General features: G+C 37.2%; 1 protein-coding gene across 9 annotated transcripts; it reads left to right on the plus strand.

Moving 5' to 3' along the window:
• The first annotated feature begins 8670 nt into the window (after window positions 1-8670).
• dact2 (dishevelled-binding antagonist of beta-catenin 2) lies at window positions 8671-17218 on the plus strand. Of its 9 annotated transcripts, none has more exons than XM_058796890.1 (10): window positions 8671-8956; window positions 9108-9203; window positions 9284-9463; window positions 9758-9892; window positions 11094-11143; window positions 11238-11392; window positions 11541-11784; window positions 13920-14052; window positions 14298-14588; window positions 14746-17218. In XM_058796890.1, the coding sequence occupies exons 7-10, from the start codon at window positions 11581-11583 to the stop codon at window positions 16590-16592; spliced, it is 2475 nt and encodes an 824-aa protein (XP_058652873.1). In that variant the 5' UTR covers window positions 8671-8956; window positions 9108-9203; window positions 9284-9463; window positions 9758-9892; window positions 11094-11143; window positions 11238-11392; window positions 11541-11580; the 3' UTR covers window positions 16593-17218. The 9 variants fall into 9 exon arrangements, with proteins under 9 accessions (XP_058652873.1, XP_058652872.1, XP_058652870.1 ...); XM_058796889.1 differs by having other exon boundaries at window positions 9111-9203; XM_058796887.1 differs by having other exon boundaries at window positions 8671-8849.
• The last annotated feature ends 4148 nt before the right edge of the window (window positions 17219-21366 follow it).

Here is a 21366-nt window from a genome sequence, read left to right on the forward strand (position 1 = left end):
CTGTCAATCAAACCTCTCGTCCTGGAGCCGCCAGCGGTCACTGCGTGCAGGTGCTCATGCCTCCGGCTAAGAGAACTCAGGTGCTTCAGCAAGAACTGAACAAAGACACAGACATCTGGTGAGGCCTGGAGCAGACTAGACAACTACAACAATTAAAGAGCCATGACTATTTCCTAAACACATCCATGACATTTGAAATTTGCTGGTGTGATCACATTACCATCATAGTCGATAAAAATTCTGTCATTTATTCACTCTCATGTTGTTTTAAAGCTGTATGACTTCCATTTCTTTCTTCCATGAATCAAAAAGAGAGATAGTTTATCCAAGCTGCATTTTTCATTCTATGAAAGTGACCTGTGGTTGTCAAAAGACAAAAAAGCATATGTAAGTATCAATATGACTACACCTGAGAGTGAGACAATCACACACACAATATACCTTGGCACTTTGTTTGTTGCAATGCATTATGCATTAAAACAACAATTTTCTTACTTGGTATTTTTGGCTTGTTTTCCAGTACACATATCAAATCATTCTTAAATCAAGATATATTTACTTACTCAAAATTACTTATATTCATTCTTAAAACAAAAAAAAAAGAAAGAAAAGAAAGAAATTAAGTGAGTTTATGCTTAAAATATGAAACAAAACAATAATAATAATAATAATAAAATCTGCCAAAGGGGTGAGAAAAAAATAACTAATTTTGTTAATTTTTCTTAAACCACTGGCAAATATTTTTTTCACCAAAAACTCACTTAATTTTACTTATTTTGTTCTTTAAAATAAAATAAAATAAAATAAGATTCAGAATTAAGTGAGTTTATGTTTAAAATATAAAACGATATCTGCCAGTGGGGTGAGAAATATACATACATATACAGGTGCTGGTCATATAATTAGAATATCATCAAAAAGTTGATTTATTTCACTAATTCCATTCAAAAAGTGAAACTTGTATATTATATTCATTCATTACACACAGACTGATATATTTCAAATGTTTATTTCTTTTAATTTTGATGATTAGAGCTTACAGCTCATGAAAGTCAAAAATCTGTATCTCAAAATATTAGAATATTTACATTTGAGTTTGAATAAATGACCATCCCTACAGTATAAATTCCGGGTATCTCTTGTTCTTTGAAACCACAATAATGGGGAAGACTGCTGACTTGGCAATGATCCAGAGGACGAACATTGACACCCTCCACAAAGAGAGTAAGTCACAGAAGGTCATTACTGAAAGGTGTGGCTGTTTACAGAGTGCTGTATCAAAGCATATTAAATGCAAAGTTGACTGGAAGGAAGAATTTGGGTAGGAAAAGGTGCACAGGCAACAGGGATGACCGCAAGCTTGAGAATACAGTCAAGCAAAGCTGATTCAAACACTTGTGAGAGCTTCACAAGGAGAGAACTGAAGCTGGAGTCAGTGCATCAAGAGTCACCACGCTCAGACGTCTTCAGGAAAAGGGCTACCAAGCCACCTGGGCTGTGGAGAAAAAGAACTGGACTGTTGCTCAGTGGTCCAAAGTCCTCTTTTCAGATGAAAGTAAATTTTACATTTCATTTGGAAATCAAGGTCCCAGAGTCTGAAGGAAGACTGGAGAGGCACAGAATCCATGTTGCTTGAAGTCCAGTGTGAAGTTTCCACAGTCAGTGATGATTTGGGCTGCCATGTCATCTGCTGGTGTTGGTCCACTGTGTTTTCTGATGTCCACAGTCAACGCAGCCATCTACCAGGAAATTTTAGAGCACTTCATGCTTCCTTCTGTTGACAAGCTTTATGGAGATGCTGATTTCATTTTCCAGCAGGACTTGGCACCTGCCCACACTGCCAAAGGTACCAAAAGCTGGTTCAATGACCATAGTGTTACTGTGCTTGATTGGCCAGCAAACTCGCTGACCTGAACCCCATAGAGAATCTATGGGGTATTGTCAAGAGGAAGATGAGAGACACCAGACCCAACAATGCAGAAGAGCTGAAGGCCACTATCAGAGCAACCTGGGCTCTCATAACACCTGAGCAGTGCCACAGACTGATCGACTCCATGCCACGCCGCATTGCTGCAGTAATTCAGGCAAAAGGAGCCCCAACTAAGTATTGAGTGCTGTACATGCTCATACTTTTCAGTTGGCCAAGATTTCTAAAAATCCTTTCTTTGTATTGGTCTTAAGTAATATTCTAATATTTTGAGATACTGATTTTTGACTTTCATGAGCTGTAAGCTCTAATCATCAAAATTAAAAGAAATAAACATTTGAAATATATGTAATGAATGAATATAATATACAAGTTTCACTTTTTGAATGGAATTAGTGAAATAAATCAACTTTTTGATGATATTCTAATTATATGACCAGCACCTGTATATATATATATATATATATATATATATATATATATTTAAAAAAGCAAAAACAATACTTCAGGTTTTATCATATAGCACCTCAAGTGCATTGTTTTTTTGTTTGTTTGTTTTTTTGCAGTGTGTGATGCTGCTTTAAAATGAGTCAAGAAGAAGATTATATTCCCTAATATTTAGTTTAAAAAGTGTCTTAAAAAGATTTTTGCAAATCTTTGAATTTTACTTTCTTGCAACACACTATTTCACTTGAAATCAACAGATTTACAGCATTCTCTGACACAGTATAAACTACAGTATATAGAGGCCTTTACCCAAAGGTTTTTACTTTTACGTCAGAATTGCTTTAAATCAGGTCTATCAGTGCACCTCTTCTGCCTCTGTTATTGGAGATGGCTCCAAGTCAAACTTTCCCGAGCAGTGTGGTCACTTGTGGGATACTCCATCATTAAAAACAGATTAACATTAATTTGGTGACTGTTTTACGATGGCAACGTGTGGAATTCGACTTGGACCAGCACTTTACGTGCTCTTAAAGCAATCAAGCTCTCTCCGCTCCTGGAGAAAGAGTGCTTCTCTTTTAGCAGGGAGTCTGTGTCTGAATACAGGCCACTGGAGGTTGGTCTGGATAACTCACTCTTGAATGGGCCTTGACGTTTTTATACCCACCCTTAAAACATAATCTCCCAGAGCTAAATGCAGTCTTTCAGGTAAAACCCTTCACTGAATTCTATCTTTCCTTCTGTCCATGCAGACATCTGTCCTCTTATGAGTTATACGCCAGTCCCATGAAACGAACGAGTGTGAGATGAGTAAACCTATAAATAATAAATGAAAAAAGATGAGTGTCACAGCCTGTGCAAACTGTACACATTTGTAATAAGACATGTTGAATCACTCAAAAGTCTGGTGTGAGCAGTATCAATGCTTTTATTCAACAAGGATGCAATACATTCATCAAAAGTAACGGTAAAGACATTAATAATGTTACAAAAGATTTCAATTGCAAATAAATGCTGCTATTTTGAACTTTCTATTCATCAAAGAATCCAAAGAAAAAAAAAAAAAAAAGTATTACACTTTATATTAAGCAGCACAACTGTTTTCAAGATGCTGAAAATTCAGCTTTGAATCACAGTATAGATAGATAGATTAAATAGAAAACAGTTATTTAAAATTGTAATAATATTTCACAATTATTACTGTTTTTACTGTATTTTTGATCAAACAAATGCAGTCATGGTGAGAATAAGAGAATTCTTTCAAAAATATTAAATATCTTACCAACCCCAAACTTTTGAAAAACATTGTAAATATATAAGTGTCAATTTATTCAAGAAATTATGCTGCTAATTTGATTTCTACAAGCTGTTTATTGCCATGGCAAATAGTGTGTGCAGTTCTATGTAAAACAAATGATAGTTTTCCTGCACTTCACAAACTTATTGATTCTGCAAATCATAAATAATAGTGCAAATGAGAAATGCAGTTATTAAATATATTTGAATTCATATCCAGCAATAAACAGCGAACAAACTCAAATATAACCAAAAATTCTAATTTGTTATAATTTTTTCACCATCGTATTGTTATAATCCCATATGATTTCTTCCTTCCATTTCGAAGGCAAAAGGTGGCACTATGTGAAAATTCAATCATTATTCGCTGATAATCTTTCCCTTTCACAGCAGTTAATCATGCATATTCACATATGCAACATAAGGACACATTGTGCAAGCTTTGACGTCAATGATACCACACGTCATTGCTTTTCATGTCATGTGACCAAATGAGATGTGGCGAGATTGACTATACAAAGGTGCAAATGAGATTTTAATGCCATATTAGCTTATGTGAGGAAGAGCCTGAAATGTATCATATGGCTTCAGAGGACTTTTATGATGCATTAATGGTGCAATTTTTGCTGTAGCTTGATTGCCTTTCATATGGAAAAGAGCAGACGTTCTGCTCTCCTGAAATCTCCTTTTGTCTTCCACTGAAGAAAGAAAGTCATGCGGGGTTGGAACAACATGAGGGTGAGTAAATGATGATAGACTTTTCATTTGTGGGTGAACGATCCCTTTCAGCTTTAATAAAGCACAGCACTCATCAGTCACAGTCTAAACATCTACTCTAACAATGCTGATACTGTATACAGTATATAATAGAGTAAAAGTCCCACAGACCCTCTTAAAAGATAAACAAAGGGGAAATAACATATTAGTGGTGACTAGCTGAGAAACATGTTTAGACATGCTCCTCCACACACACACACACACATACACACACGTTTACACATTAACAACCTGCACTAAACATTGTGTTGATGCCAGTGGCTTGTGTAGACATCTCATTGACATATCAGAGATGCTTGGCTTTGTTCTTGCTCAGATGTGGTTTAGAACAAAGAGGATTGTGGGTAATGCCGGGACTCACCACAGGAACGGATGGACAGGTTTACAGTTAGATGGTTTTACGGGGTGCCTTCCTTTTCACTGCATGCTCTCCACATGAGAGTAACATGACATCAGAGTAAATCAATACTTCTCATCTCTTCAAACCGAGAGAATTTGTCTTTGTGTGGGTGGCCACACCTGCGCACACATGTCTTACATTACGGCCTATAAGGGTTTGCCCTGTGTAATATTAAATGTGAATGTACACTTGTACTACCTCTAAAATGACTTCACAAAACACTTTTACTTTTCAATCCCTCTCATCCATCCACCTGCCTCTGTTCTGTAACGCTCACTTTTCACAATCCAGTCAATTCCTGATGGATAGAGTATTGTCCCACGTTTTATTTTCTTGTTGCATATCTTGTTTTACTCTTGTTTTAATATATCAGATTAAGGAGGTTAGATTAGTTGCAAATGGAATAATAAAATTAATAATTGGAATAATATGCACAATAAAACCAGGAATTAGTGTTCAGGTTGACATTAAATCACATTTAAAAACGAATTGCTATATAAAACAATTTTTTAAAATAATTTTTAGTGGATATATTCTACCGTTTAAAAATTACAATTTTTTTTCATCAATGTTGAAAATAGTTTTAAGTGCTTTTATTTATTTATTCATTCATTTTTTGTGTGAAAACTGTGCCCTAGTGAAAAAATAAATATACTTCAATGTATTTGAAATACATTTATTTCATGCAAAGTATATACAACTACATTTTTATATTTATGTACTTAATAAAATGTCCTCAATTGTACTTTTGGTATACTTAAATCTGCTAAATTGGAACAACTAATTTTGTACTTAATGCACTTGAATTGTGCAGAAGTAGTGCTGAAGTGCAATTAAAGATATACTTAGTATATTTTATTCTGCTAAAGTGGAACTATTGCAAGTATACTTCAGGTACACTTTAAATATTTTGCATTTAAAGTCTGATATTATTCAAAGATCATACAATCCTCATCAAAATTTGCATTAAAGGTGTCATTTTGAGCAGTATACCTTTTGTTTTTCTTTTATTACATACACGTTTTTGCTTGAATAAAAAGTGTGATTGTGTTATATTCCTTTAAAAGAAATTATAGTTTTATTATTTTAATTAATTATTTATAATTATAGTTTTATTATTTAGAAATTATGGTTTTATATTTTGCATCTAATGCAAAAATAAAAATAAAAACAGACATTTTTGACAAATTTGACTTAACATACTTCATAAATATATACAAGTACACTGAAAGAAAGGTGAATTAAATACTATAATGTGTAAAGAAGTGACTTTCTTTCTGTGGGAAAGTGTTTGTGTGAGTCTCTCAGAGGTGCAGAAGGGATTCAGAGATGTTTTTAGGTAAAGAGAAAATGTTCTTTGATGTCTGAAATCCCATATCTGTGGTTTTGTTTGTGAATGAAGCTCCGAGACTCAATCAGACAACCAGCATGGGAAACCCCTCATGACAGCAGACCATACACACACACACACACACATACCAACTGTGTGCATATTTATACAAATACTTTCTTTCTTTCTTCCTATCATGCACAACAAATAACTAGGATAATAATTCCCATAGGAAAGAAAAAGCGTGAATAAGATCTCAATAATGTCTTTCCTAGATATTTCTTCTAGAGATTGAATGGAAATTAATGGAGTCTCTTGCTTCTCAGATTTTTCTCCATTGACAAAGATCCCAATAATCTCAAACTGTGCTCAGATTTACCAAGAAACCAGAGGTTTCAGTATCAACTCAAACATTTCTTATTTCATTCTTCCAAGACCAAATGCTCTGAGTTGCTACCCACATTCATTTTAAAGCTTTATACTTTCACTGCATGTCAACAAGTATCTAATCTGAAACAGCTGAACTAAATTTAGTCTCCTTAGCTATGAAACAGCAATAAAGTTTTGCTCTGGGCTGCAGCAAGTGCATATTTTCAGAAAGACAATCCACACTATACACACAAATAAAACTCTATTCAACACACACACACCCACCCAGTAAAATACCTTGTGCATGATATCAGATGCTGGTGGCTTGAAGGCCGTGAGCCCTGTGAACGCCTACATAAAGATGTGTTTGTTTTCTTGTATTCATCACTGTCCACATTTGACAACAGATTCCTGTTTACCTTTCACTCCCCCTGATGCACTTCCTGTTGTTCCTCCTTTATTGCCTCACAAATACAGGTACACCTTATCACCGAACGCTTCTTTCTTCTGCCCTCTCAGAGATTCCGATCCTTTAAAAGGTCTGCACTGCATCTCTGTCTGTCGCTATGGTTGTGTTTTGAGGCTTTTGTGTCTTATTTGGACGGCTGCATTCGTGAAGGTGGAGGAGAGAGAATGAGAGATAGATAAACAAAAAGAAAAAATGACATGGAAAAATTGAGACACATATTGAAGATAAAAGCTCTGCATTAAGGAGTAGAGATAAAAATCTGTTTCTTAAAAGAACATGCAATGAGGAAATCCTTCTGGTGTTATTTGTTTCCCTCCTGATAAAATGCTTAAACCTGCATGCTTAAAAATCAAGGTTCTTTATTGGCATCTTTGGTTCCACAAATATTTTTTTACATTAATGGAACCTTTCCATTCCACAAAAAGGCTCCTCAGAGTATTAAAACATTCTTCACACTAAGAAAAAAACAAACAAAAAAACAACAACTGTTTACTGAAAGGTTCTTTGGGGAACCAAAAACGGTTCTTCTGTGGTGTCACTGCCACCCTTTAGAAACCATAATTTTTTAAAACCTTTATAGAAAGCCTAAAACAAAATATTTGCTGAACATTTACTCACCCTCAGGCCATTCAAGATGTAGATGAGTTTGTTTTTTCATCAGAACAGATTTGGTGAAATTTAGCATTACATCACTTGCTTACCAATGGATCATCTGCAGTGAATGGGTGCCGTCAGAATGAGCATCCAAACAGCTGATAAAAACATCACAATAAATTACATGAAATCCACATGACTCCAGTTCATCAGTTAACATCTAGTGAAGTGAAAAGCTGCATTTTGTAATAAACAAATTCATCATCATCAATTCATCGTTACCTGTAGTAAGGAGATATAGACAATATTTTATGTTTGATATAATGAAAATAATATTGGATACTCTCTTCTTCTCACAACTTGACTATTGTCAGATAATATGGGCCAATGCTACAAAAAAAGGATTTAAGGAAACTCCATTTGGTACAAGATAAGGCAGTGCGATTAATCCTCCAGTGTCCGTACAGTACAAATATTAATAGTATGCATTTTAATCTTAAATGGTTAAGAGTGGAAGATAGGATGATTGCTTCAATACTGTTACCAACATGGAAGCTTTTACAGTTTAAAACTCCGCTGGATCAGTATAATCAATTACAATCCAATGTTCAGTCACATGAATATGTTAGACGAGCAACAGAGGTTAGATTTTTAACCTCAGTAATATTTAGGGCAATGGAATCATGTAATCTCTTACCATTGTCATTAATCAGTAAAACACAAAAAAAATGATTTTAAAAGGCAGGTAAAGGCATAGCTTGGAATTGAGGTATAGGAATTAAATAAATGAGCAAATTTTTTATATATTAAAAAGAAGAAGAAATGTTTATAGAGATGTCTTGGAATGTAGAGAATGTATTTAACTTTTTTTATGTATGTAATAATGTATGAATTTTAAGTGTTGTGTGGACCCCAGGGAGACTAGCAATGCTTTAGGGCAGGGTTCCTCAAATCTTTCTCAAAACTCTGATCAAACTCACCTACCTGTGATTTTCTAATGATCTTGAAGACTCTAATTAGCATGCTCAGGTGTGTTTGATTAGGGTTAGAGCTAAACTCTGAGTGAGATTTGAGGATGCCTGCTTTAGGGCATAGCTAATGGGGATCCAAATAAATAAATAAATAAAAAATAAACAATCATTAAGACGTTTGTAACTTCAAACCGTTGTATCCGGTGAGCCTTCCATAATATTGTATTGGACTCTCATTCTCACGGCACCCATTCACTGCAGAGGATCCATTGGTGAGCAAATTATGTAATGCTACATTTCTCCAAATCTGTTCTGATGAAGAAACAAACTCACCAATGGCCTGAGGATGAGTGCGTTTTCAGCAAATATTCATTTTTAGGTGAATCATTCCTTTTAAGAGTGTAGGCTGTGTGCTTTGTAGACAGCAGAGCTGCACAGCTCACTAGGTTTTGCAACAGAGCATGTGTGTTTATTTGACATTACATCAGCATGTAACCATTTACTTACACCCTTATTGGTATGCATTGTAGCAGAGGAGGACACTGAGGGATCAAAACCGCTGTGACATCACTATAAGGAAGTGCTTTGAAGGGGATAAGGGCATAGGGACATCCAGAGAGGACAATGTTAGTATTATGTCCACTGGACCTGTATCTACGGCAGAGATTTAAGGCAAGACAAGATAAGCATCACTTTCCCCTTACAGTTTCATGCAGTTTACAGTCCGAGACCTTCGCCTCACACTGATCAAAGCAAATGGCTAAGACACTGGACCCTCACAATGCTGCAAGATGACATTTTCCCTGAGCCAGCATCACACATACAGATGTCAGAGAAGCATTTTTGGAAACATCCTTAACAGATCATCTTTAGTTCAAAGTCTCAGGTCCCCAAATCAAAATAAGATAATTATTCACTCTTCATTAGATTTTAAAATCAGATTTAAATGTACGAAAAAAAAAAAAAAAAATCATTATACAATAATACTGTAAAATAATTTTCAAATCACCACTAAGAATCATGAGACTTCATATTTATAATATATATATATATATAAGTATTAGTTATTATTAAAACTAGAAAGTAAAATGAAAGTAAAACACCCAGAAGCAAGAGAGCAATAAAATAACAACTTCAATTTTTTATTTTTTTATTTTTTTTTTGTATTTTTGCATTTTAGGGTGTAGTGCGACTTGGACATCGTTTTCCTGAGACTAACACGGGATCAAATACTGCACTTAATGCTTAGGTCATAGCGCCACCTGCTGGTAACAGCAAACATCCTCGTCGAAACGCGGTGTAGTGTCTCCATGTGGTAAGTTTATGTAAATCACAATAGCAGGTACATTAGAGTCTCACACAGGATTCTGTTTCTGACTTCGGCAATGTCACTGCATGGATGAATCTCACAAAGACATATCTGCCAAAATGAACAAAAATGAGGAAACGATATTTTACATAAAATTAAACCCATTGATTCTCAATTTATTAATTTTTCATTTCTCATTAGAATCTGACTAGGTTTTTGCATAAATTATTACACTGACTGTAAAAATGTATTGCATGTATTTTTCACAACTGTAGGCCTATTACAAAAACATAATGTCTTTTTCTTTATGAATTGGCTTTTTGTACTACACAATAATGAGAACTAGAATGCAAAGCCATCCTAAAGGTCCTAAAAATAGGCTACACTTTATTTTTTGTAATTCAAAATAAGATTACATTCTCTCTTTTTGATTTTGTGGATTTGTGAGATTCATTTGTTTAGATGGCTGACTCGAAAACATAATCAAACCATCTCGCATTTTATGACATTTATAAAACATTGTATTTAATCTTGATCAGATTTTGCATCCTCTGGCTTACACATAAAAGGTCTCTTTGTGGTATTTATTTTGCATCTATCCTGTATCTCACTTCCTCTCCCACATCCTGTGGCTGTCAGAGGTAAACTCATCTAAGCTGTAGAGGAAAGACAGTTTGACTTTACCTCACAGACACAGCGCCTCTGCCAGCGATGAGGGCTCCAACCCTGATGCTATCTAATGTCCTGTTCTCATCAACACACGTTTCCTGTGTACATCACAAAAAATGCACATGGATTCCAGATACTCTGTGTAATAAACCCTGTTTGACGCTCAGCATGGTCCACATTAAGAATAAAATGATATTATGTTTATTAAATATTTTTGTTTGGTTACCTTCAGCTCTTGGAAAGTCATTTTACATACATGAACTATGGTATGTCCCAAAGCATTAGCATGTAACTTTTTGGTATTTTACCCCGGATAGTGTTAAAAGGTTTCCATTGCACTTATTTTAATGATCAATGTTTATTGACGTTTTCTGTAAGTCAGGCATCGTACGCAAGAGGGCGCTAGTCGCTAATTGTTCAAACGAAGTTCGATTAAGCGATTTATTTATTGTGGATAAACGTATAAAAGGTAGACAATTTAATCTGGATTTGTTGTGTCCATTATAAATAACTCCTTTTTATGCATTATTTTTCTAAGAGGCAGAGTCTTAAGAAATCTACGCATCCTGAATCCTGAAACGTATCCTGGTAGATATCTCCGAATCCTGATGCAGACTAAATATACATATTAATCTGTTTACACTAAATTTTCGTAACTTTTTTTTTTTTTTTTTTTCTCGAGCTTTTGATCACGTAACCTCATTAAAATTCATACCCCAGACATTTACCAAAGCAAGATTGGCAAATTCACTGACCATCCTCAGCCAATGTCCGCCAATCAGCCCGCGAGGGGCGTGGTTTTCCACGGTCAGCGCGGAGGTGGGCGGGGTTGTGCAGGTACTGTATACACTCACGCGCTTCGTCCAAACACAATAGTTGATTCACACTGGGAGGCACGTTGAACAGGCACAGTCACATAGCGGATCTCGTTATTTCCTCGCCTCTCTGGAAATGTCTAAACCGCACGTCTGATAATGTTGGGAAGAAAAATACCTGGGTCAGGTGTGCTGAGCGCAGCAGCAGGAATGGAACGGGGGAGGACCGGAGAGAGGCTGCACGCAGCGCTGGCTGGACTGCAGGAGCTGCGTTTCCTCCGGGACAAACAGAGTGCCATGGTGCACTGGGCTCTGACCCTGAACCGAGAGGAGACCGAGACATCAAAACACGAGAACGTGAGCACAGAGGAGCTGAGACTGGAGGCAACACTTACTCTACTCAAACAACAGCTGGTGAGACGACATCTTAATAATTTTGAATTAAGTTTGTGGTTTATTTTGGTGACAACTGTATACAGTTGTTTTTTCTCTAACAGATGGGCAACAAAAATATTAAAGTATAAATGCATATTTAAATTTACTTTGCATTTAATAATAAAACCGTGTGAATCAGACTGTCCAAAATTGGGCTCTTGGGCTCTGACCATTGACATGTGAGTTGAAGCAATCTTATTAATATGAATAATAATCAATTTAATTATTTTATGTATCAAATATAGTATCTGTATTATGCTTTTACAGCTCTTATTTGCCTTACTTTCAAGGAGCTTTGACAAAGACATCATCTTGATTAAACAGCTATAGTCACATGACTATTTATACCAGCCAAGTAAAAAATGTTCACGAAAAATGCTTACAGCTGACAAAACCATGTAAAATACATTGATTCTTTTAAAACACTTCAGTTATATATAAATTTTGGATTTAGAATGGATATAGATAGATCTACCAGATGTTTTCTATGATTTAGTCAGTTCTTACATTATTAAGTAGATTTTCCAGCAGCAAATGAGAATCTTTGAATATAACATGCATTCCCATGTGCTTTTACTGTAGTGAGGATTCATTGGTGTATTTTGTGCATGGTTCGGCAGTGCCCTTGATGATTGAATCCAGTGCTGAATCACGGGCTCAGCTGGGGGTCATATAGTGAGGGGTCATAAATCAAGAGCTCTGAGGGGGGCCAGTCCGCTTCTGATGATTAACCCAATTTAATGAGAATGGTAACAGAGGAACTGTGGCCCGGTTGGCGACACAGATTTGACCCCGCAGGCGATGCACGTTTGAACCTTTTGGACTTTTGTTGAACCCTTCTAATGCTCGACGGTCAAATTGACTCTGGGCTATAGACATATTAGAGACTGGCAATAGTGTTCTTACACCATTTAAATCAATCACGAAATGGCATCTTTTTTCCAAAGCACAAGGAAATTGCACGGTGGATATCATCTACAATAAGAGCTCCACCAATGCGGCTATATGTGTGCATTAAGATTCTTATACGCTGTTTATAAGTACATTTCCAAAATGAACAGAAAACTAAACAAAATATCAGAACAATTCCAGGAAAAGTAATTTCCTGAAAAAGTTATGAAGGTTTTTGTAGTGAATTACATATTTCTAGTTATGCTCTGCTCTGAATTATCAGCTAGATATTGCTCATTGTGCAATCTTTAAAAAGAAAGGCTTAATTAGTCAAAATATCTAGGAACCTTGAGAAAACATCTGGCACGTTTACCTTCATATTCATTCAGATACCAGTACTCCGCTACAGCAAACCCCTTGAGTTTAGAAAACCCTTCATTATACTATTAACCCTATTATCAATAAGGATTTTCTCAGTTTGTGGTTTGTTTTAACTGGTTGCATTATCCACACAACCATAGTTTACAGTAATACCCTCAGATAAAATCGGATTAGTGTTCCTCATTCTTCTTTCACTAACCGGCAAGAACAAAGACGACAGACTAAAATTTGTGCGTTGTCAGAGTTTGGCACAGGTGTGACTCTTTATTTTGCAAAGCTGGTTTACAGTCAACCATTATAGATTTTCTGCATTTGGCATTGTCATTTCCTCTTGTTCCTATACATTTAGTTTACACAATAGTTTGTGTTCCTCTCCAGGAGAGAGATTAGTAATCTTACAGCACTTCCCCCGGGCTACCCTTTATCCTTGCCTAGTTAATAGTCAACCGCTTTCCTCCTTTATTTGCTTCCTCTCTCTGTCTTTTCTCCTCTTGTCTACGTCGTATAACAGCAGGAGTCATATCAGTCATTAAATGTCTGGAAACATCCAGTTTTCCATGTTCTCCTGTAGTTAGTTTGGAATCGGAGTGAAGAACAGCTTAACAAAGAACACTTAGTTCTGTTGTGCTTGACTAACTTGGAGTTTAGTGCACTTCACAATTCTCAAACTTTCAGCTTAGTATTTGTATCATGAATACTGAGTTTATATACAAGTCTGCAAATGTGGATAATAAATGTACTAAACACTGCATGATGCATTAAGTCAAATTTATGTGATAATGCATGATATGAAGGCGATTTATTTCCATACTAATATTTGCGAATGTGTGTTGTACCTGCAGACACGTCTGCGCAAACAGGATGTGGGATTGAAGACTCATCTCCAGCAGCTAGATCAACAGATCAATGACCTGAAACTGGATGTGTGTAAAGCATCCACTGAACACCTCGAGAGTGACAGCAGACCCAGTTCAGGTGACTAAACATACCCATTCACGTATCACTAATTGTAATTTCTTCTCCATTTGCCAACACCAAATGGAAATGGAAACTGTTTGTTTAAATGGCCTTAATGTATTGGACATAACCGTGACAAATTGCACACTTCATCTTTAAAAATGTTCACTACCTTCCAACATTTTTAGAACTGAAAGACAACATCAAGCATTTTTTGTTACAAAAATGAACTCTAATCTAAGCGTGCAAACTTCTACTCCCAGGGTTCTATGAGCTCAGTGATGGTGGTTCAGGCTCGTTGTCCAATTCATGCACCTCCGTCTACAGCGAGAGTCTCTCCTCATCTCAAACCAGTCTGCTTCCTCATCTCCCCACCTCATATGCGCCACATGGCCGTAGTGGTTCCGGACAGACCGGTGTGTCCCGTCGTTGTTCTGCTGATGAGAGCACTGCCCAGTCCGATGCACCACGATCAGGAGTAAAGCTCGGTAGCAGCTGTATACGAACAACATCGGCTCGAGCTGAAAGAGCAAGACAAAGACCTGTTTCCACAGGTAAGCATGAAAATGTGTTATTTAGGTAAAGTTTGAACAAAGAACTATGGGGTATATGGGTAGAATCTTGTTGTAGACACTATAGTCATAACCAGCTTAACTTCTGAAATGTAAAGTACATTAACTTGATGCCATTTTTCCTGTGTCTTTATTTCAGGGGACCTTGACCGAATGATTGCACCTGGTTTTGGCTCCTTCAAATCCACTGATGTGAAGAGCTCCACCCCTTGTGGTAGCCTCCAAAACCCCTCAGTAGACCCTAAATACCAGAGTAACCTGGTATCTAGCAATGGGACAGAAGTGTACTGTTATCCCAGTCCACTGCATGCTGTGGCCTTACAAAGCCCTATCTTCAGTTGCACCGCTGATCAGGGAAATCCAGTAGCACTTGATGGAATGTCTGGAGTGGGTCTTGAAGAGGAAACCCAAAACCCAAACGAAGGGTCCACAAATTCCAGGACTGCTGGATACATCAACAAGTTACTACAGCGAAGCTCCAATAAGATAAACCTGTTAAGCATAAAAAGAAATGATACTGTTAGCAGTACACAGGAGCAAAGACCCAGATCCCAAGAAATGTCCTACAGACATCTGAATGGTCCTCAACTGCTGGGATCCCTTCAGCAAATATCAGTGCCCTTAGAAAATGCACTGGAGACTGGAAAAACATCTTCATCACTAAACAGCAATCAGCAGCTGAGGAATGCACCTGGTCTGGAGCCCAATTCCAAAGCAACTGAGGTCCAGACATTGTGCCATGGCACACACTCAACACTTTCCATGGATCTCAAAAAGAATTACTTTCCAATAAAGAATGCCACAAGCAAGGCTGGTACTGAGTCTGAGAATGGTTTCTCAGACAAAGGGAGTGGACAGTTTTTCAAGGACCCATCTATGGTTCCAAAGCCAGTAGAGAGGAGGTCAAGTTTTACCTTCAGAAGAGAAGACGATAGAGCTTCTTTTGGGGATAAAGGCAGCACAGCTCAATCAGAATTTGTCCATGCACAGTTTGTTCCGGCAGGGTCTCAGAGGGTGAAAGTGCGTCAGGCAGACAAGAAAACGAAATCTGTAAAACTGAAAAAGAAGAGCTCTGAGAAGCCTTCAGCAAAGAAACAGCAGCATAAACACTTGTCTCGAGAGTTCTGCACCAAAACCCGAGCTGACTTAAAACAGTCCAGCTCATGCAAAGGCAGAGTTACAAATCTGGAAGAGTCCCAGATGAACTCTTGCTCAGATTGCAGTTGTAATGGACTTTTCAACTCGCACTACATCCAGAACAACCCTCACCTTCAACAAAGCCAAACCTCCAAGTCCACCAAGTCCCGTAAAGCCCCAGAACCTGTGCACCTTCCTCTAGACCAAGCCAAAAAGAAACAAAGTTCTCGGAAATGGCCTTCCTCCTCTGAGATCCCTTTGCCCCCAGCTCTCCAAACTCAAAGATCCAAAGAGATGTTAAACTCTCGAAAGGGGGCCATGGTAAGGAGTGTTAGTGCCAGGCCTCGCTCAGGTCAGTGGGGTTGTCCTCCACGGGCCCTTCCCCACTCACTTTCCACTTCCTCTTACTTCAATTACTTGGAATCTAGATATCCAGCAGCTCCAATCTCCAGTCGCTACCCTCCTCGCTGTGAGTCAGAGTTTTCGGAGTACTCTGCAGAGTGTGCATCACTCTTTCACTCTACTATCGCAGCAAGCAGTGATGGAGAGATGAGCGACTACACCACAAACCGTTTTGGAGACAGTGAGTCCAGTCAGGGCTCTCAGACGGCCTCAGACTCGGACAGCAGTCTCTCGCTGGATGAGGAGGACCTGTTGGAGGAAGAAGAGGAAGATGAAGGCAGTTTAGTGTGGGCTCAGGCTGCGATGGGGACCACAGCAGCTGGCTTTTCTCTTCAGCAACACCATCGCCCAGAGCCAGCAGCCTGTCGCATAAAAGCTTCCAGAGCACTGAAGAAGAAGATCCGCCGCTTTCAGCCAGCATCACTCAAGGTTATGACTTTGGTGTAGCTTCACTAAAGCTTAGAATGGATCCTGTTAAGTAAACCTTTAGCTTTACCTGAAATTTGGGACTTGCATGGAGCAGTCCAAGAAACTTAGTCATGGTTTACTTACACTTGTGAGTCAAGCAAACTCGTAAGAGTATTTGGAGACTTCTAATCCAAAAATGGCCAAACCTGATCACTGATCTCCACCCAACTTTACCTTGAACAGGACCGTGATAAACATTTCATACATTGACATGGTGACTTTGGACTTCTCAACAACACCAACAACAACTGTTGATTTGTATAAAAACTTTATACCAGGGCTGGTCAACATCGGTCCTGGAGAGCCACAGTCCTGCAGAGTTTTGCTCCAACCTCGATTAAAACTTGCCTGTAGATTTCTAGTAACTCTTAAAACTTGATTAGCTTGTTCAGGTGTGATTGATTTAAAGTTGGAGCTGAACTCTGCAGGACTGTGGATCTCCAGGACCAACGTTGGCCAATCCTGCTTATACTGTAAATAAGGTCTTTGAATACCTATGCAAAATTACTTAAAATCAAAACCACTGTGTAAAGAGCACAATGAAAACTGCTTTGGGAACAAAACTGTACTTGATGTAACTCAATAAAAATGTTGCTTTTTCACATTAATTTCAGCTTTGTTTTCCTTTACCTTCTCATCCATATAGCACACTCTGAAATTATAGTGCAAATACAACTTACAGAAACGTTTAGCAAATTAATTATTACCGTACCAGAAGAGTTTTCAAGAGTCCATTGTCCCACCTCAGATTGTGCTTTTTTCCTGTGTGCATGACTTTTTAACCATACAAGACCAGATCCATAGACAGGACCTCTATTGTTTTCAATTAATCTCTGTATGATATGGATTTATCTGAACAAGGTGAGGGCTTTGAGGCTGCAGAGCTGTTAAGGAGAAGGAAAAAAAACAAACAGTTAAAGCCACAGGCAATGAAAGATGGGTGACAGACAGACATCAAAGAGTGGACAATCTCTAAATCTCATTCTTTTACTCAGTCTCAGAATCTCTATTAAGATTCCTGTAGTGTCACAGAGGTTAGAACGGGGTTTAGGGTTCTGAATAGACTCAACACAGGTGAAGACCAGATGGACCTTGGGCCCCTGGATGTGTTTTATCTTTGCTAGTCTTGGCTGAAAGGAGCTTAACTCTCTAACAGACTCTAGAATTTCATCAACTTTTACTTACAATTTACTGCACTGCTTGGGCTTATCACCATGGCAATGCACACATTCAACACAACTGACCATGTATTTTAGGGCTGTTTCTGGCTCTGGGAAGTGGTTTTTATACAAAAAGCACCTGTTTGACAAGCACTGTATTGAAAGCCCTTTGTAGTTTTTCTCCTCACTTTTTCGAATTAAATGCCTGCTTTTATCTGCGAACTAAACTGACTCTGATATTTTTGCATCTATTTAACCATATAATTTTCATGCAGCTTAATGTGTAATGTTGTTTCTTATTAACAGCTAACAGAAAAAAAAGACAAAGGTTGTTAATAGATTAACTTTGATCAAGTCTTACAGTGCAACACCTGATGCTAAAATATTATTTTTAGTTCTAGCTAGTTTTATTTTGAGATAAACACATTTCCTCTAAGTGCATAGTGTCATAAAACCCAAAAGTTGCATCTGTGACTGAAAACAGCAAGCAAATCACCAATTTAAAGAGAGAGCATAGGTCACACTGTTTTTCTTTGACGCTGGGTCAAGGCCAGCAAGCCTGACACTGTGTTTGCATTCACCTCCACCAGCTGTCTAGCTGGATCATCTCACACACGCTGATGCCTTACAATGGAGCTAGTCAACAGGTTCAACATAGAGGTCATGACCACACTCTCCCAAACCTTTCTTTCTCAGTTTGGCCTCTAACCTTGACCTTCCACTGCTTTTAGTCGCCTAAATGAGTTGCATTGTGCTTACCCTTCATTTTAGATGTAGATTTAAGCCTGACTGATTAAAACGTTTAACACAAGTAAAGCTATTAAATTATGCAGGTATGTTACAGTCTACAGTCGCCCCCAAAGAAGTATTTAGAAACTTAAACCACTGGCAAACGTGTTCAAATATTTTAATGTGACAACCCCTAATACACTGCTTCTGTTGTATATTGTAGTATCTAGCATATTAGTTGTTTTGTTTTTTACAAGTTTTCTATTTAGGGAAAGTTTAATAAAACCATGGTAACTTAATATCATACTCTCTGACCCAGTTCTACTATCCCATGCCTTTACGTTGTGCTGTTGACCTTTAAAATGTTTGTTTAATCATGTAAGATCTTATGAGGCAGTCCTATTCAAGCAACACAAAAGCATGATGAACAGCTTTGAAATCTTGTTTCAGAGTATGTTCACATGTATGGTACTTACACCAATTATTTTTAATTACTTGAAAATGTATATGAAAAGGTCATGAAAACGCCTTAAACATTGTTCTTTTATCGGATAAACATTATAAACGATCTACGCAAAACCTATATTGTCACACCTAGATGTTTGCGTATTACCCTAATTTCATGCTGAATCAAAACCGGTGACCAAAAAAAACTCAAATTCAGCTTGCATATCTGCTTCTGGCTTAAAAAGTAGTAGTATTCGGGCTTTACTATAGCAAACTTGTAATAATGTCAATAAAACCCCAACATGTGACCACTCTACTGTTAATGTGTAAAACCAGGGGATTTCATGCTCTTCTATAGCGCAGAATGATGAGGGAGAAAAGGGTAGTGAGAGGATCAGTACACATCAGGAAGATGTTTGGTTCTCAAAACAAACCTAAAGAGAGTTAGACATACAGGACAAAAGATGAAGAAACAGACAGACGGCTGAAATAGCTGTGATTTCTGGTTATCCACAGGAGGCATATTACTCTGAAGGGTTACTGCTGTTATTAGGGATCTCATTATGGCTCAAGTCTTCCATGCACAGTCAACACCCGCTGGGACTCCAGCCTCCACTGACCTGGACAGCCTTTGAAAGATTAATCCACATGGATGATTCGGTTTGAACATGTAACATCATTCCTTAGAGCTTATTTGATACTAATATTTAGATAAACTAATGCATTTGACCAAACAAGACTTGTAGATTCAGATATGTACAACTCTTAAACAATGGTTTACATTGTCAAACTTAACAGGATTTTAGGTTTAAAAGAAATAAAATCTAACACAATACAAAAAATGGCTATGTATAAAACTAAATGACATGTTGCACAAATCTGTTTGCTATAAAACTGTAGCACTAGACTATTTAGAATGACTCTTTGCTGATACTACTGTGTTGTGTTTAGTTTAAAAGTGTGCTGCTTACTGCTCTATGTCAATGTCACATCTCTAATACAATGTTAACGTGACAGACAAGTGAAACAGGGTTTTTAATGGGGTTGAGAGATAGAGAGAGAAACCACAAAGGAACAGTGGCCATCCAACAGACGGGTGATAATTAAAGCCAGGATGGCGGGAGGGAGAAAAGCAGAGAGGAGAGGGGGGATTTAAGGGTTTCTGCTTTCTTTTAGTGATGAGGTAATCCCCAGTCCAAACACACGGCTGCCCACTGTCATCTGTGTCACAATTCACTGACTGTCCCCCTGTTCAACAGATGTCTCCTCTAGCAATGCTACAAGTCTCTTTCTATTCTCTTGGCCTGTAATTTTGTGCATGCACAGAGCATGAAACTCAGTCATTGTTGCTTTGCAGCAAAGCTTAACAGGAAGACAATTTCATACAGTTCTGGAAACCTTTTCATACGTAGATGCATTTCGAGAAGGAGGGGTCTAATATAAGGTTTGTATTGAACATGTTGACAGGTGGGAGATCGGAGGCGTCTTTACCACCATGATGAGAATGATTTAGGCGACCTCTCTGAAAACCAACACACATACACATGCAAAACCTGCCCAAACCTTTGTGCTGCATATTAAATCTAATAATTTAGCCAACCGTATCATGGATTCGACATTTTGAGGATGCAACATCCTGCATATAAAATTGCATTTCCCCATATAAACATATAGTCCAGTCAAAATTTTAGACACATCTGCTCACTAACATTTATGTATTTGGCAGATACTTCTCCAAAGCAACTTACATTGCATTGAAGGTCTACATTTGATCCACTCATGCATTCCCTGGGAATCAAACCTACGAGTTTTTGAGCTACAGGAACACCTGATTTTTTAAAAACCCTTTTCACTTAAAATATTAGTAAAGTCATCATAATTATAAAATAATACAGATGAAAATATACACTACAATTTGAAAGCTTGAGGTAAGTTTGAGATTTTATTTTTTGAGAAATAATTATTCTGAAAGCACACATTAATTTGATCAAAAGTGAAATTAAAAACATTTATAATGTTAGAAAATATTTCTATTTTAAATAAATGCTGTTCTTAACTTTCCATTCATCAAAGAATCCTGAAAAAAGACAATGTTTTCACCAAAATATGAAGCATATTTGAATGATTTCTGAAGGATCACGTGAAACTGAAGACTGGAGTAATGATGCTGAAAATGTAATATATTTAAAAAAATCAACCAGTTATTTTAAATTGTAACAATCTTCAACAATATTACTGTTTTACTGCATTTTTTTTAAACAAATAAATGCAACTTTAGTGAACATAAGAAATCTAATCTAAATCTAAAAATCTTACCAACCAAAACTTTTGAATGGTATAGCAGTGAGCAAAAACATTTCTTAAGTGTTTAAAGCCATAACCAAGAAACATAAATTCAGTCAAGTATGTCAAAACTT

Source organism: Onychostoma macrolepis, chromosome 13 (assembly GCF_012432095.1).
Source record: "Onychostoma macrolepis isolate SWU-2019 chromosome 13, ASM1243209v1, whole genome shotgun sequence".
Lineage (NCBI taxonomy): Eukaryota > Metazoa > Chordata > Actinopteri > Cypriniformes > Cyprinidae > Onychostoma > Onychostoma macrolepis.